Raw genomic sequence first — 14,411 nt, 5'->3', positions numbered from 1 at the left:
TTTAAAAACAGCAAAAAATATCCACCTCCCTTTCCATTTCTTATAAGGAGTCTTGAAGTTTAAATCTCCTCAGTGTGATAGATATGCTTACTTTGGTCTGCTTAGTTCTTGGAAGTCAGGGGCCCCGTGCTGCCCGGCGTCCCTAGGGACAGCTCTGTCCACAATTAGGGAATTTTTTCCTGAGAACCCCCTGTAACATTTTGCAAACCCCCAGGGGTTCATGAACCCCAGTTTGGGAACCACTGAAGTAGATGAATGCATAGACTACTGTAAGGGATTAAGTGCTTGGTTTATCTTCAGCACACGTGACGCAGACCTATAGGTGGCCTACCCACGCATAAGGGTATGACAATCAGAAAAGATCTGTGGACAATCGCTGTCAAAATCTATGGTATGATAGTATTTGAAGGCAGTTATAAGAATAAGTGAGGCATTCTCTGTCTCTCTGGGATCCAAGTGAATCCCCTATACAAAACATCAAAGTAAGTTAATTCATGTTTATGCTTAACTCTGCCAAGCAATACATACGTTTGCCTGATAATATACCAGTTATATCACAAATTACAATTGGTGTTGACTGGAACAACTGACATTTATTGGCATGATGAAGCCACTTTTTTGTGACCAGATAATTATTTTGCAGTGTTAGGCCAGGATGATGGATGTAATAGGTGGTGCAACACAGCCATCTACTGGCCATCCTAGTAAAATTATTTTTTCTATTAACACCATCAGTTTGCATAGTGTGCTTTTTAAACTCAGGAAATAATCTTTCTTGGTGTGAAATCCTGGGCTCACTGAGGTCAATGGGAGTTTTGCCATTTCATCCTGGTACTTCCATAGTATATGAATGTATATAGTTTTATACTAGTGACTGAGATTTCTCTTGGATATTTCTCAGCCACAGACATGAATAAGGTTGCAGTGGAGGAACACTATTAGATCCTCAGCTGATTATGATTTTTGTTGCTTTTCTCTAGACTTTCTCCAACTTGTCCACATCTTTCCTGAAATGTGGCACCAGAACTGGACACAATACTCCACTTGAGGCCACCATGGTGTCAAGTGACTCAGACAGGTCTAGCAGAATGAGTACTGTTTATAAGTGCTGTTGATGGACATTGCCATAGCCTGAAGCCTGATTGACAAGGATCCAGGACACGGGCAGTTAATACATGGCACTGGAGATTTGTTGTTGTTGTTGCTAGCTTCTCCATTAGCTTACATACAAAACTGTGGGGGGGGGGAGGAGGGGAGAGTGAGGTCAATAAATGGTCAATTTCAGACCTGATGTAAGCAGGTGCAAATCCACTGACTGCATTAGGCTTGTACCCAATTACACAAGGTGTGAATTTGGCCTGAAATGTTTTATGAAGTGAAGTCAGAGGTTTTTTTATTTAAATTGCATTTATTTTATTTTATTTACACTATACATTTTTCTTTTTTAAAAATAACTATCTAAAAAAAAACAAATTTAAACAAAATTAAAAATCTGATTTAAATTAAAGAATAGTTAATCCCCATTTAATAAATCATTTCATTGTAAATATGAAACATATTTTGATAAGAGAAGTTTATGTATCAGAAACATTTAAGGTTGCTTTGTTAAATAAAAATTAATGTTATATGCTGTTTTGTGTGTTTAATTAAATTACAGTTGCCATCCTAATACAGCTTTATACAAATCATAAGCAAAAAGTTTATTATCTAGTAAATAAGCAATAGATTATTCACCATTTTCTAACATACTAAACATGTACAATTAAATAAGAATCTGAAAATATTAAGCTATATAATTGCTTAAATAAATATATATAGTTATAGTGTACCTCCTAGGTAGCAAAAAGATGTACAAAATGTAGGGTAAAGGCTGTATTATGTTGTAAACCAACATGTTTTTATAATTATATCAACCAATGAGAATGCACCTTTCTTAGAAAATAACTGACCTACAAATGGAAAAGCTGATAAAAATTGATGATTTATATCGAGGTTTTCCACCTGGTGATTTAAATCAATCCACCCTGAGTGCAGCCAGCATTCTGAATCAATTAGGACAGAATGCGAGTTACATTAGCTCCTGGTTTAAAGAAACACTGAAATAGTTTAGGATGTAGGTTTTAAGGATGGTCTTGTGGTAAATACACTGGACTAGGACTTGGGAGCTCTGACTGCAATTATTGTCTTTGCCACAGGCTTCTTTTGTCACCTTGGGCAAATGACTTTCTCTCTCTCTCTGCCTCAGTTCCACATCTGTCAAACAGGGATAATGATCTACATCATCTCTGCTTTAGTTGTTGTTGCCTGGACAAATTGATTTATGTTTCTTATGTGCTCAGATATTACAGTGATATTGGATAAAAATCAAATTTTTAAATTCATTTGTAATATTAAAAACTTAGCTACACTACTGTGCATGCATAAAAATTATAAAGTAAAGTTAACTGAAGAAAAGGGGACTCTGGCTAGTTCAGTTTCATTCTTCAAGGTGTGAGGAATGTTTAGCTATGCCCCAAGAATGGTTCCCTGATCACCTTGTGGCATCAAGTGTGTTCGTGTGCAGGCTTTCTAGAGGAGGACTTGGGATCATATATGTTAAAATACAGACACCACTCCTTCCACTGAAAGTAACACCTCGGAGCCAATCTCCACCCTGATCGTTCTGCTTGCACCTTGCATCCCTTTTTCCAATCATTGTCTGGCTGCAGCTTTTTTTAAATTGCAAACTTCTTGAGGCTGTAGTTCTGCCTTTCTATTGCTGTACAGGGCCTAGCACATTTTGGTGGCTCAATAACTAGCATATCCTCCTGCTTTTGTCTCTTTGCCCACAGGCTACCGAGGTGGCCTGCAGTAGGAGCCAGGGGTTGGTGACACTTTTCAGTAGAAGGAGATAGGAAGGGCTAATTTGTCACTAGCTGTAGGGGCCTTAGTGCTACCAGCCCAGGGCCTCTGCCCCAGAGCCAAGGCAGGGCCAGCTCCTCTCAGCCCTGGTGGTGGGGACTAGGAAGCACCGATCCAGCCCCGGGAGCCGGATCGGGCCCGGGGCTGAGTCAGCAGCGGCCCAGCCCTTCGCCTCCGCCTCCCGCCCCGGCCTCGCTCGCCCGGCGCCACCATGAGCTGCGCCGCCGCGCTGCTGGGGCTGAGGGGCGCCGCTGCCCCCCGGCTTCTGCGGGCAACAAGCAGCCGCCGCCGCTGGAGCAACCTGGGCGGCGGCTCCTGCGAGCCCCAGGCGGGCGCGGCCGTGCGGGTGGGCTGCGCTGCGGGATTCTGGGGAGACACGGCGGCCTCAGGTACCAGCGTTGGGGGGACGGGCAGAGGGGTGGGGAGATGCATCAGCTCCCCCCCCCAGCGCACACCGCACCGCACGGCCTCCCGGCTGGGGTGGCCCATGGCGCTGGGGGGGGTGATAAGCCCAGCAAAACAACCCTCTTGTCACCGGAAGCGGATGGGGCCGGCGGCGCGCAAGATGAGAGCCGCTGCCTTGCTCCGCTCGAGCCCAGACCCAGGAGTAAAGCTGGGTCAGCGCCGCGGGGGTGGGGGCTGACGCAGCCCCACGAGAGGGGGTTTGTAGAGCCCGCCCTCCGTCAGCTCCCGTCCCGCGCGAGGCGCCTCCCAGCAAGGGATGCCTAAGCTCAGAACATTGTCAGCCCAACTTGATTGGCATGAGCATCTCTAGTGGCATTGGCAAAGCCAGCATAGGGCCTCATTCCCCCACCCCTATGTTGTAGGGTATAGTTCTAGATATAGGTACGGTGCTTTGTGTTTGGACTGTTTGTTTTAAAAACTGTTTCCCCTTCCTCTCCAATACATAAATAAAACAGTGATCACAGCACAACACTAAGCATCAGCCCACAAACAACAAAATATTTAGTGTCCAATGTTACAGACACTTACTCATGTGAGTAATTTGCTCACACGTTGACTCTAACGGAATTGGTTAAGTGAGTAAAATACCGTGCATGTATGTTTGCAGGATTGGGCCCAAAATCTTAAAAGTGATATTTCTATCATTAATATATTGTCTCATGCTTTGCAGTAATATATGTTTTTCTGATTTTGTTTTTTGAAAATGAAATGGCTTTTATTGTAAAATATGACTTCCAACTAAGAGTTACTTAATATCTTTTTGATTAGTTCCTCAGCTTCTCTATGGAGGAAAATTGGATTTTCTGGTTTTTGATTATCTTTCTGAAATTACAATGTCTCTGTTGACAGCTGCAAAAGCCAAATCACCGGTAAGGAAAGAATGATTTTAATTATGAAATAATAATTCAAGCAATTTCACATGAGAAAGGAATCACAATAATTGTATAATTGATGGTTTGATTTAGTTAACTAAGTTTTACAGTTTGCGCTGTTTGAAATGTTCTAATATCGTCACAAAGTGATCAATGTTTTAAAAGTGCTTCAAATCTTTGCAGTTGCTGAATGATGCAGGACAGTTGGCTGGAAAGCATTATTATACAAACATTAAGATTTTAAAATAAATCAGGCCCAATCCAGCCAACACTCCTGGGACTACTTGCATGAATAAGAATATGCAGGAGTAGGTACTTAGTATTAACATAGGAGAATGTTAATAGTCTTACAGTGCAAACATTTAGTCTTGATTATTTTAGTTTGAGATGACAGATGGCAGATCTGATTTGATTGACTAACCATAAAATCTTACTACTAAGAAATATCAGCAATATAGCTCTATTAGAAAGAGACTGTTAATTGCAATACAAACATATTGGAAGATCAGAGTGTTATTTACTCTTGGAGGAATTCTGCGCCACTATGCATGCACAGAATTTATGTCCCCTGCAGATTTCTTTGCTTCCCTGCAGGAAAATGACTTTCTGACGGGGAAGCAAAGGGAAGCCACAAGAGCGGTCATGCGACCCTACCCAGCAGTATGTTTCGGAGGCCCAGGGCAGCTGGCAGAGAGGTAAATCACTGTGGGGCTGGGGGCAGGACTGGGGAAGATCCGGCTGGTGGCTCCTACCCTGCGCCAGGCTTAGCTGCTAGTGCTGGCTAGGCTGGAGAGGACAGGACTTCCTCTTCCCCTGTACAACTTCTGGGACCGGGTCAGACCACCACCAGATTTCTTCCCCAGCTACAGGAAGCTCTGCAAACTCTTCCCTCCCCCCCTTTCCTGTACCCCCTGCTCCTCAGCTGCAGGGGGAGGGATCCCTATACATGAAGCTGCTCCCACAGCCACCCTATCCCGTGCATCCAGACCCCCTCATACCCAGTCTCTCCTTCTGAGCCAAACCCCCACCTGCACTCAGAACTCTCCTGATGAGCTCCACTCCCCCTGCACGTGTATCAGCCCACAGAGCCACCCGGATCCCCACCCCACCGAGCCCCACCCAGCTGCACCTGGATCCCCACCCCACTGAGCCCCACTCCTCCAGCATCTGGACCCCCCCACTGAGCCCCCACACACCCAGGCTCCCCCCGCTTAGCCCCAATCACCTTCACCTGGATCCCCCTGCAGAGTCCCATTACCATTGCACCCAGAACCCCCCAACAAGCCCCTGTGCATCCAGATCTCCCCCGCACCCAGATCCCCCCCACACTCTACACCCTTTCAATCCACACCTGGATCCCCCCACTCTAAGCCCCTCCACACTTGGATCCTGCTTTGCTGAGCCTGCCTGCCCACGCATGGTTCACCTGGTGTGGAGGGGCAGGGCCCTGGGGTGTTTCTGGGACAGGCCCGGTCCTTGCACTGTATCAGGGTTGGGTGCAGCTTCATTGCTGAGTCCGTGTCCTGGGCGGGGAGCTGCACAGTGATCTCCCACCTCTGTGCAGCTAGTTGCCTGTGCTCCCCATGCCATGCTGGAGCCTCCACATTTATTTGACAAATAAAATTTGCAGAATTTTGCAGAATTTTAAAATACTGTGCACATAATTTTTCTTTTTTTGGCGCAGAATGCCCTCAGGAGTAGTCATTGTAGTTTCCATTATTCATTCTTATTCTGTAAATTATAGTCATGTCTGAATATAAGATGCCCTTTAATATAAACATAGTAATAGTACAATAGCTTCATAAGTTTAATAAACATATTATAACAAAATTTGAGATTCAAATATTTGATCTTGGCTGCTCCAGAGATCACTGCATTTCAGTGGAGGAGGAAATTATCCCTCACCATTCATATATCAATTTCAGGGTGGAATCTTGAGTGGTACTAAACATCATTAGCCTTTATTATTTCAGCAGTTGGTCAGTCCCTCATAAGGTCAGGCCTATTGAATTCCAAAGGAGTTTTCCCATTATCTTCAGTGGGAGCAGGGTTGAGTCCGTAGGCCCTGATCCTGCAAAGATATAGGCATATGAGTAATTTTAGTCACATGAGTAGTCCCATTAGATTGTGGATGAATTCAATTTAATGTTAAAAACAATGGGCCAAATATCTGCTAATGAAACTGGCAGAACTTCATTGCCTTCAAAGGAGTTCTGTCAGTTTACGCCAGCAGAGAGTTAGGCACACATGGCTTGAAATTTGAATGCATGGTCTCAATTCATATGGCTTCAATAAAACTTCTCCTTGAATGGGATAGTTGTGAAGTGTTTTTTTGTATGTTGTAAATATATTTTGTATTTTACTTTATAAATGGAATTGATTAGATCATTTGTTCCCTGTATGATTCCAAAAGCTAATTAAAAATAGTGGTATTTGAAATATATAATTAGACTCCTGTGAAACTAATCTGATGTCCATTTGTGTTGTATTTATGTTAACCTATACACCTCTACCCCAATATAACACTGTCCTCGGGAGCCAAAAAATCTTACCACGTTATAGGTGAAACCGCGTTATATCGAACTTGCTTTGATTCACCGGAGTGCGCAGCCCTGCCCCCCCCGGAGCGCTGCTTTATTGCGTTATATCTGAATTCGTGTTATATCGGGTCGCATTATATCGGGGTAGAGGTGTATATTCTTAAGGATTTTTTTATTTTAGAGAAATGTTTTCCAGGTTTCCTTTAGAAAAATAAAGGAATTAAGATTTTTAATTATAGAATTAAGAAAATGAGTATTTTCTTATAATTTTTAATTATAGAATTAAGAAAATGAGTATAGGCCGTGTTTCAATCTTTTCTGCAATCTAAGAGCCAATAAAGAGAAGGAGTTGATTTACCCATGACGAAGATTTGGCAAGTACATTATATAACTTTTTATTATTTCAGGATTTGGGTTACACTCCTGATTTTGTGTTGACTGCAATGGGTCCCTATATTAAGGACATTCACAGGAAAGGTATGTTATTGAATAATATGGGTTGGATAATTTTAATAATTTATAGCTTGATCTTTGAAGTACTCATCACTCTTAACTACTATTGTCTTCAGTATTAGTTGGGGTTGCTCAGGACCTCACAAGATCAGACCCTTAGTGTTCATATCTTCATTGTGTACTTTGTTACTTCAAAGCTGAATATAGGAAGTCTGACTGTTTTTTCTATGGTTTGAATGAAAACATTCAGCAAAGGGAATTCTCATTTTCCCTTACCTAATACACTATATATTACTTACTGTATAAATTGAGCTATGCATTTATTTTAAAAGGGAAATTGCATTTTTCTTGTCTCCTTTGAGATGTACTTTTATCCAGTTTCATGTTAACTGTTTAATGAGTGAGGTGGGAAATGGTTTTCCCATCCCAGAGAATTTTCAGAATTTGAAAAAAAAAAAAAAATCCAAAACATTCCCCATCCTGAATTGGGGCAAGTATCTTGAAAACTTTAGTGAACAGAAAATCTGGAAAAAAAAATTGACTGGGTCAAATGAAATGTTTCACTTTGATAATTCTGAAACATTTTGTTTTGATTTCAACTTTTTTATTTTTCTACTTTGTTTTTTACTATAAATTACATTTCAAAATGAAAAGTCATTTCAAACTGAAAAACAACTTTTTCATTTAGAAAGTGTCAAAACAGGATGGTTAGACAATTTTAAACTTTTTTTCAAAATTTTGTCTAAAATCAAAAATCTATCAAAACAAACCCTTTCCTGTGAACAGTTTCGGTTCTGATAGATCAGCATTTTCCAATGAAAAAACATGTCATTAAAAATTCCCGACCATCTCTATCTGTTTATATTAATAGAGAGACAAAGTGGGTGAAGTAATAACTTTTACTGGACCAACTTCTGTTGGTGGAAGAGACATACTGATTTATACTAATAGAAGGTTTATACTAATAGTATGCAGCCATACCAGTTTTCTTCACAACTCCTTAGAAGTCAGATTTGTGGATAACTAATAGAAGGTTTATACTAATAGTATGCAGCCATACCAGTTTTCTTCACAACTCCTTAGAAGTCAGATTTGTGGGTAAAAGGTAGTACTAATCTCCCTAAAATCCTCTCATAATTCCAGATTATGCCTGCAATTTTAGAATAGCTGTATGTTTCTGCCCAAGAGTCTTCAGTGAAGTAGTGAACAGTGTAGACGTTTAAATTATGATTAGGTTTCAGAGTTGCACCAGTCACAAGTCTGTTTATCTGTAGACTTGATGAGAAAGCACAACATTTGGTTTATTGTTCTGATTGATCAAGTGCTTGACAACATGCAACAGTGCATCCTGGGGCTCAGGGTGTTAAGCCTTTCTTGTAGTATAACTGGTGGTTTTAACACTGAACTTTTTGTTCTGTTAAGGTGTTCGTGTCATTAGTAATGCTGGTGGAATGAATCCACTTGGATGTGCTGCTCGTCTTCAGGAGGTGGCAAAGAAAGCTGATGTTGATTTGAAAATAGCTGTTGTTGCTGGAGATGATCTGATGGGCGAGGTATTTTATTGATGTTTTATGGCTCAGTAAAAGTGTGGGAAGTTTGATTAATTCTTTCATACAGCACAGGAATGACATTTAAAATATGTGGTGTCATTGGAGCTTCACTTTTGTTTAATAATTATTATACATTGCATCATTATTTGAGAAAATAGCCTCTATCCTTGGTCTGTTTTATATATGGCATGCACAAAGTTAAGTGTATATTACTCAAATCAAATTTAACTTAAACGAGCTAGATTGATTGCAGACACAGCTGATTCCATAATCACTACTAGGGATCATGTTTTCTATTTGTTAAACTCAGAAGGCATGAGTTATCTGATCTGAGAGATTGCAAGAGTCTAAAGTGGCCCTGGTGTTTCAGTTCATAGTGGTATATTCACAAAACTGACGTGTTTAGTATAGATAAATAGTAACTTGAGTGTGTCTAGAAGCTAATGAATTCTGCTTTTTGAGCTGACACTGTAAGACTAGTTTTGGATTCTAATGTACTAATAGCAGGCCCTCTGTTTCTAATCATGCTAGTATTTCTAGTGGCTCATGTTACAAAGTAGATATTTATTTGTGGGGGCAAGATGAAAATGTTTAGTAATCAGACAGGACATTTGAATTTCTAGTATGTTTAACATTGAGAAAAATGTCCAGTTTTCCCCAGCTGCTCATGAATGATGCTACATAAATTATGTGTGTTAGAAAAATAACTCATTTTAAAGGGAATGATTTGCTTCAGATCCATTTAAAATAAAAGTTAATAATAAAGTCCAAGGGTGAAACCTGGCCCTACAAAAATCAGTGGGAGTTCTGCCATTGACTTCAGGGGGCCAGAATTTCACCCCAAGTCTGCTCCAACTCCCCTTGTGCCGAATCTAAGTCTAAATCACTTTGCTTTTGGCTGTGGAGAGATAGTAGAGTTGCTCAATTACTTTTGCCTTGAGGATACCTGTAATGGCAGATACCCTGGCCTGCTTCAAACACTGTAGTACCTAGACTTGGCAGTCTGCAGAAGGTGTAACCCCACATGCATCAGGTCTGCAAGTCCTTGTCCACTTTGTACAGAAGCTCAGCCACTGTATATAAGGCTCTCTGAGTGCAGAGAAGGCAGGATTTAGCCCTAAGCTATTTTTAATTTCTAGTTGCCGTATAGACTAAATAATAGTGACTCTTTGATCTCTTAAATTGAACATTCCATAGTTTGCACAGACTCAAAGCTTCATAGATTCATAGATTCTAGGACTGGAAGGGACCTCGAGAGGTCATCGAGTCCAGTCCCCTGCCCGCATGGCAGGACCAAATACTGTCTAGACCATCCCTGATAGACATTTATCTAACCTACTCTTAAATATCTCCAGAGATGGAGATTCCACAACCTCCCTAGGCAATTTATTCCAGTGTTTAACCACCCTGACGGTTAGGAACTTTTTCCTAATGTCCAACCTAGACCTCCCTTGATGCAGTTTAAACCCATTGCTTCTTGTTCTATCCTTAGAGGCTAAGGTGAACAAGTTTTCTCCCTCCTCCTTATGACACCCTTTTAAATACCTGAAAACTGCTATCATGTCCCCTCTCAGTCTTCTCTTTTCCAGACTAAACAAACCCAATTCTTTCAGCCTTCCTTCATAGGTCATGTTCTCAAGACCTTTAATCATTCTTGTTGCTCTTCTCTGGACCCTTTCCAATTTCTCCACATCTTTTTTAAAATGCGGCGCCCAGAACTGGACACAATACTCCAGCTGAGGCCTAACCAGAGCAGTGTAGAGCGGAAGAATGACTTCTCGTGTCTTGCTCACAACACACCTGTTAATACATCCCAGAATCACGTTTGCTTTTTTTGCAAAAGCATCACACTGTTGACTCATATTTAGCTTGTGGTCCACTATAACCCCTAGATCCCTTTCTGCCGTACTCCTTCCTAGACAGTCTCTTCCCATTCTGTATGTGTGAAACTGATTTTTTCTTCCTAAGTGGAGCACTTTGCATTTGTCTTTGTTAAACTTCATCCTGTTTAACTCAGACCATTTCTCTAATTTGTCCAGATCATTTTGAATTATGACCCTGTCCTCCAAAGCAGTTGCAATCCCTCCCAGTTTGGTATCATCCGCAAACTTAATAAGCGTACTTTCTATGCCAATATCTAAGTCGTTGATGAAGATATTGAACAGAGCCGGTCCTAAAACAGACCCCTGCAGTACCCCACTCGTTATGCCTTTCCAGCAGGATTGGGAACCATTAATAACAACTCTCTGAGTACGGTTATCCAGCCAGTTATGCACACACCTTATAGTAGCCCCATCTAAATTGTATTTGCCTAGTTTATCGATAAGAATATCATGCGAGACCGTATCAAATGCCTTACTAAAGTCTAGGTATACCACATCCACAGCTTCACCCTTATCCACAAGGCTCGTTATCCTATCAAAGAAAGCTATCAGATTGGTTTGACATGATTTGTTCTTCACAAATCCATGCTGGTTGTTCCCTATCACCTTACCACCTTCCAAGTGTTTGCAGATGATTTCCTTAATTACTTGCTCCATTATCTTCCCTGGCACAGAAGTTAAACTAACTGGTCTGTAGTTTCCTGGGTTGTTTTTATTTCCCTTTTTATAGATGGGCACTATATTTGCCCTTTTCCAGTCTTCTGGAATCTCTCCCGTCTCCCATGATTTTCCAAAGATAATAGCTAGAGGCTCAGATACCTCCTCTATTAGCTCCTTGAGTATTCTAGGATGTATTTCATCAGGCCCTGGTGACTTGCAGGCATCTAACTTTTCTAAGTGATTTTTAACTTGTTCTTTTTTTATTTTATCTGCTAAACCTACCCCCTTCCCATTAGCATTCACTGTGTTAGGCATTCCTTCAGACTTCTCGGTGAAGACCGAAACAAAGAAGTCATTAAGCATCTCTGCCATTTCCAAGTTTCCTGTTACTGTTTCTCCCTCTTCACTAAGCAGTGGGCCTACCCTGTCTTTGGTCTTCCTCTTGCTTCTAATGTATTGATAAAAAGTCTTCTTGTTTCCCTTTATTCCCGTAGCTAGTTTGAGCTCATTTTGTGCCTTTGCCTTTCTAATCTTGCCCCTGCATTCCTGTGTTGTTTGCCTATATTCATCCTTTGTAATCTGTCCTAGTTTCCATTTTTTATATGACTGCTTTTTATTTTTTAGATCATGCAAGATCTCGTGGTTAAGCCAAGGTGGTCTTTTGCCACATTTTCTATCTTTCCGAACCAGCGGAATAGCTTGCTTTTGGGCCCTTAATAGTGTCCCTTTGAAAAACTGCCAACTCTCCTCAGTTGTTTTTCCCCTCAGTCTTGATTCCCATGGGACCTTACTTATCAGCTCTCTGAGCTTACCAAAATCCGCCTTCCTGAAATCCATTGTCTCTATTTTGCTGTTCTCCCTTCTACCCTTCCTTAGAATTGCAAACTCTATGATTTCATGATCACTTTCACCCAGGCTGCTTTCTACTTTCAAATTCTCAACGAGTTCCTCCCTATTTGTTAAAATCAAGTCTAGAACAGCTTCCCCCCAGTAGCTTTTTCAACCTTCTGAAATAAAAAGTTGTCTGCAATGCAGTCCAAGAATTTGTTGGATAGTCTGTTCCCCGCTGTGTTATTTTCCAAACATATATCCGGATAGTTGAAGTCCCCCATCACCACCAAATCTTGGGCTTTGGATGATTTTGTTAGTTGTTTAAAAAAAGCCTCATCCACCTCTTCCACCTGGTTAGGTGGCCTGTAGTAGACTCCTAGCATGACATCTCCCTTGTTTTTTACCCCTTTTAGCCTAACCCAGAGACTCTCAACACTTCCGTCTCCTATGTCCATCTCTATCTCAGTCCAAGTGTGTACCTTTTTAATATATAAGGCAACTCCTCCTCCCTTTTTCCCCTGTCTATCCTTCCTGAGCAAGCTGTACCCATCCACACCAACATTCCAATCATGTGTATTATCCCACCAAGTTTCAGTGATGCCAACCATGTCATAGTTGTATTTATTTATTAGCACTTCCAGTTCTTCCTGCTTATTCCCCATACTTCTCGAATTTGTATATAGGCATCTAAGATACTGCTTTGATCTTTCCTCCCAGTTTTGTCCTGACCCTCCTTTCTCTCTGCCAATATAGCCCACACTCCCTCTCGTTTCCCACCCATCTCCCCGGTCTCCATGTTCCCCACTTACCTGTGGGCTTTGCTCACCTGTCCCCGTCGAACCTAGTTTAAAGCCCTCCTCACTAGGTTAGCCAGTCTGTGTCCAAATAGGATCTTTCCCCTCCTCGAAAGGTGAACGCCATCTCTGCCTAGCAGTCCTTCCTCAAATAGCATCCCGTGGTCTAGGAAGCCAAAGCCCTCCTGGCGACACCATCTTCGCAGCCAGGCATTCACCTCCATGATGCATCTGTCTCTGCCCGGGCCCTTACCTTTGACAGGAAGAATCAAAGAGAAAACCACCTGTGCTCCAAACTCCTTCACCCATACTCCCAGAGCCCTGTAGTCACTCTTGATCCGCTCAGTGTCACACTGCGCAGTATCATTTGTGCCCACATGGATGAGTAGCATGGGGTAGTAGTCAGAGGGCCTCGACAATGCCTCCGTAACGTCTCGGATACGGGCTCCCGGCAGGCAGCATACCTCCCAAGATGAAATGTCAGGGCGACAGATGGGCGCCTCCGTCCCCCTCAGCAGAGAGTCTCCGACCACCACTACCCTACGTTTCCTATTCGCAGTGGTGGCAGCAGACCTCCAAGACTTAGGGGTACGAGGCTTCTCCTCCTTTACTGTAGGGGGTGATTCCTTCTTTCCTGTATCAAGAAGAGCATAATGGTTACCTATTACCACGGCAGGAGGGTTCGGAGCAGGGGTGGAGCACTGCCTGCTGCCAAAAGTAACCAGCTGCCAGTGTCCACCCTGAGCCATCTCCTCCTCCACCAGTGGTGTATCAGCAGTCCTGTGTACTGGGACAACTACCTCAGCTGTCTCCACATGGACACTGTCGAGGAATTGCTCGTGGATTCGGATGCTCCTCAACCTAGCCACCTCCTCCTGTAGCTCTCCCACCTGCTGCCTGAGAGATTCCACCAGCAGGCACCTCTCACATTGGATGGTCCCCCCAGCCTGGATATCAGTAAGTGGAAATTGCAAGTTACAGTCTCTGCAAAACCACACCAGGATCTGGGTAGAAGCATCCATGCTCAGGTGCTCTGTCTGGCTACAGGCACAGGTGGAGGAGACAGAAGCAGTGCTGGCACAGGTGTTGCGGGTCTTCCTAACCATCGTAAGCCTCCCTCTGTCAAACTCCCATCTGCAGCCCCCTGTCCGCTGAAAGGGTTGTTTAAGCAAGAAGTTTTGAATGTAGTTGGTTTTAGGTTTAAAGGGGAATAAAGAGAAAAGAGATAGAATCGGCAAGGGACCCTCGCCCCCTTCCTGCTCCCCTTCCAAACTCCCTTGCGAAATTCCCTGTTAGCAGCCTCTGTTCGCAAAAGCTCCCTGGTCGCTTGTGCGCTGCTTTATAAAGCCCTGGCCTGTATGAATGCCCCGCCCACTGATTAAGGCTCAGCCACTTACCAGAGGCTTCTAGCTTTCAAACCTTCCTTTGAAGCTCACAGCTTCCAACTGCCAGCCACAGCACA

The 14,411-nt window shown here is 42.6% G+C and overlaps 1 protein-coding gene across 1 annotated transcript in view; it reads left to right on the top strand.

The window, feature by feature from the left end:
* The first annotated feature begins 3,089 nt into the window (after positions 1 to 3,089).
* Positions 3,090 to 14,411, top strand: part of LOC128837780 (uncharacterized) — a 97,360-nt gene continuing 86,038 nt past the window's right edge. Inside the window, exons 1-4 of the mRNA XM_054029309.1 lie at positions 3,090 to 3,290; positions 4,135 to 4,235; positions 7,186 to 7,255; positions 8,654 to 8,784. Coding sequence (XP_053885284.1) covers positions 3,113 to 3,290; positions 4,135 to 4,235; positions 7,186 to 7,255; positions 8,654 to 8,784 — 480 coding nt within the window. The 5' untranslated portion in view covers positions 3,090 to 3,112. The remainder of the gene's footprint in view (positions 3,291 to 4,134; positions 4,236 to 7,185; positions 7,256 to 8,653; positions 8,785 to 14,411) is intronic.

The sequence above is a fragment of the Malaclemys terrapin genome, chromosome 5, assembly GCF_027887155.1.
Source record: "Malaclemys terrapin pileata isolate rMalTer1 chromosome 5, rMalTer1.hap1, whole genome shotgun sequence".
Classification (NCBI taxonomy): domain Eukaryota; kingdom Metazoa; phylum Chordata; order Testudines; family Emydidae; genus Malaclemys; species Malaclemys terrapin.
The sequence above is the reverse complement of the archived record's forward strand: the minus strand, read 5'-3'. Positions and strand labels throughout refer to the sequence as shown.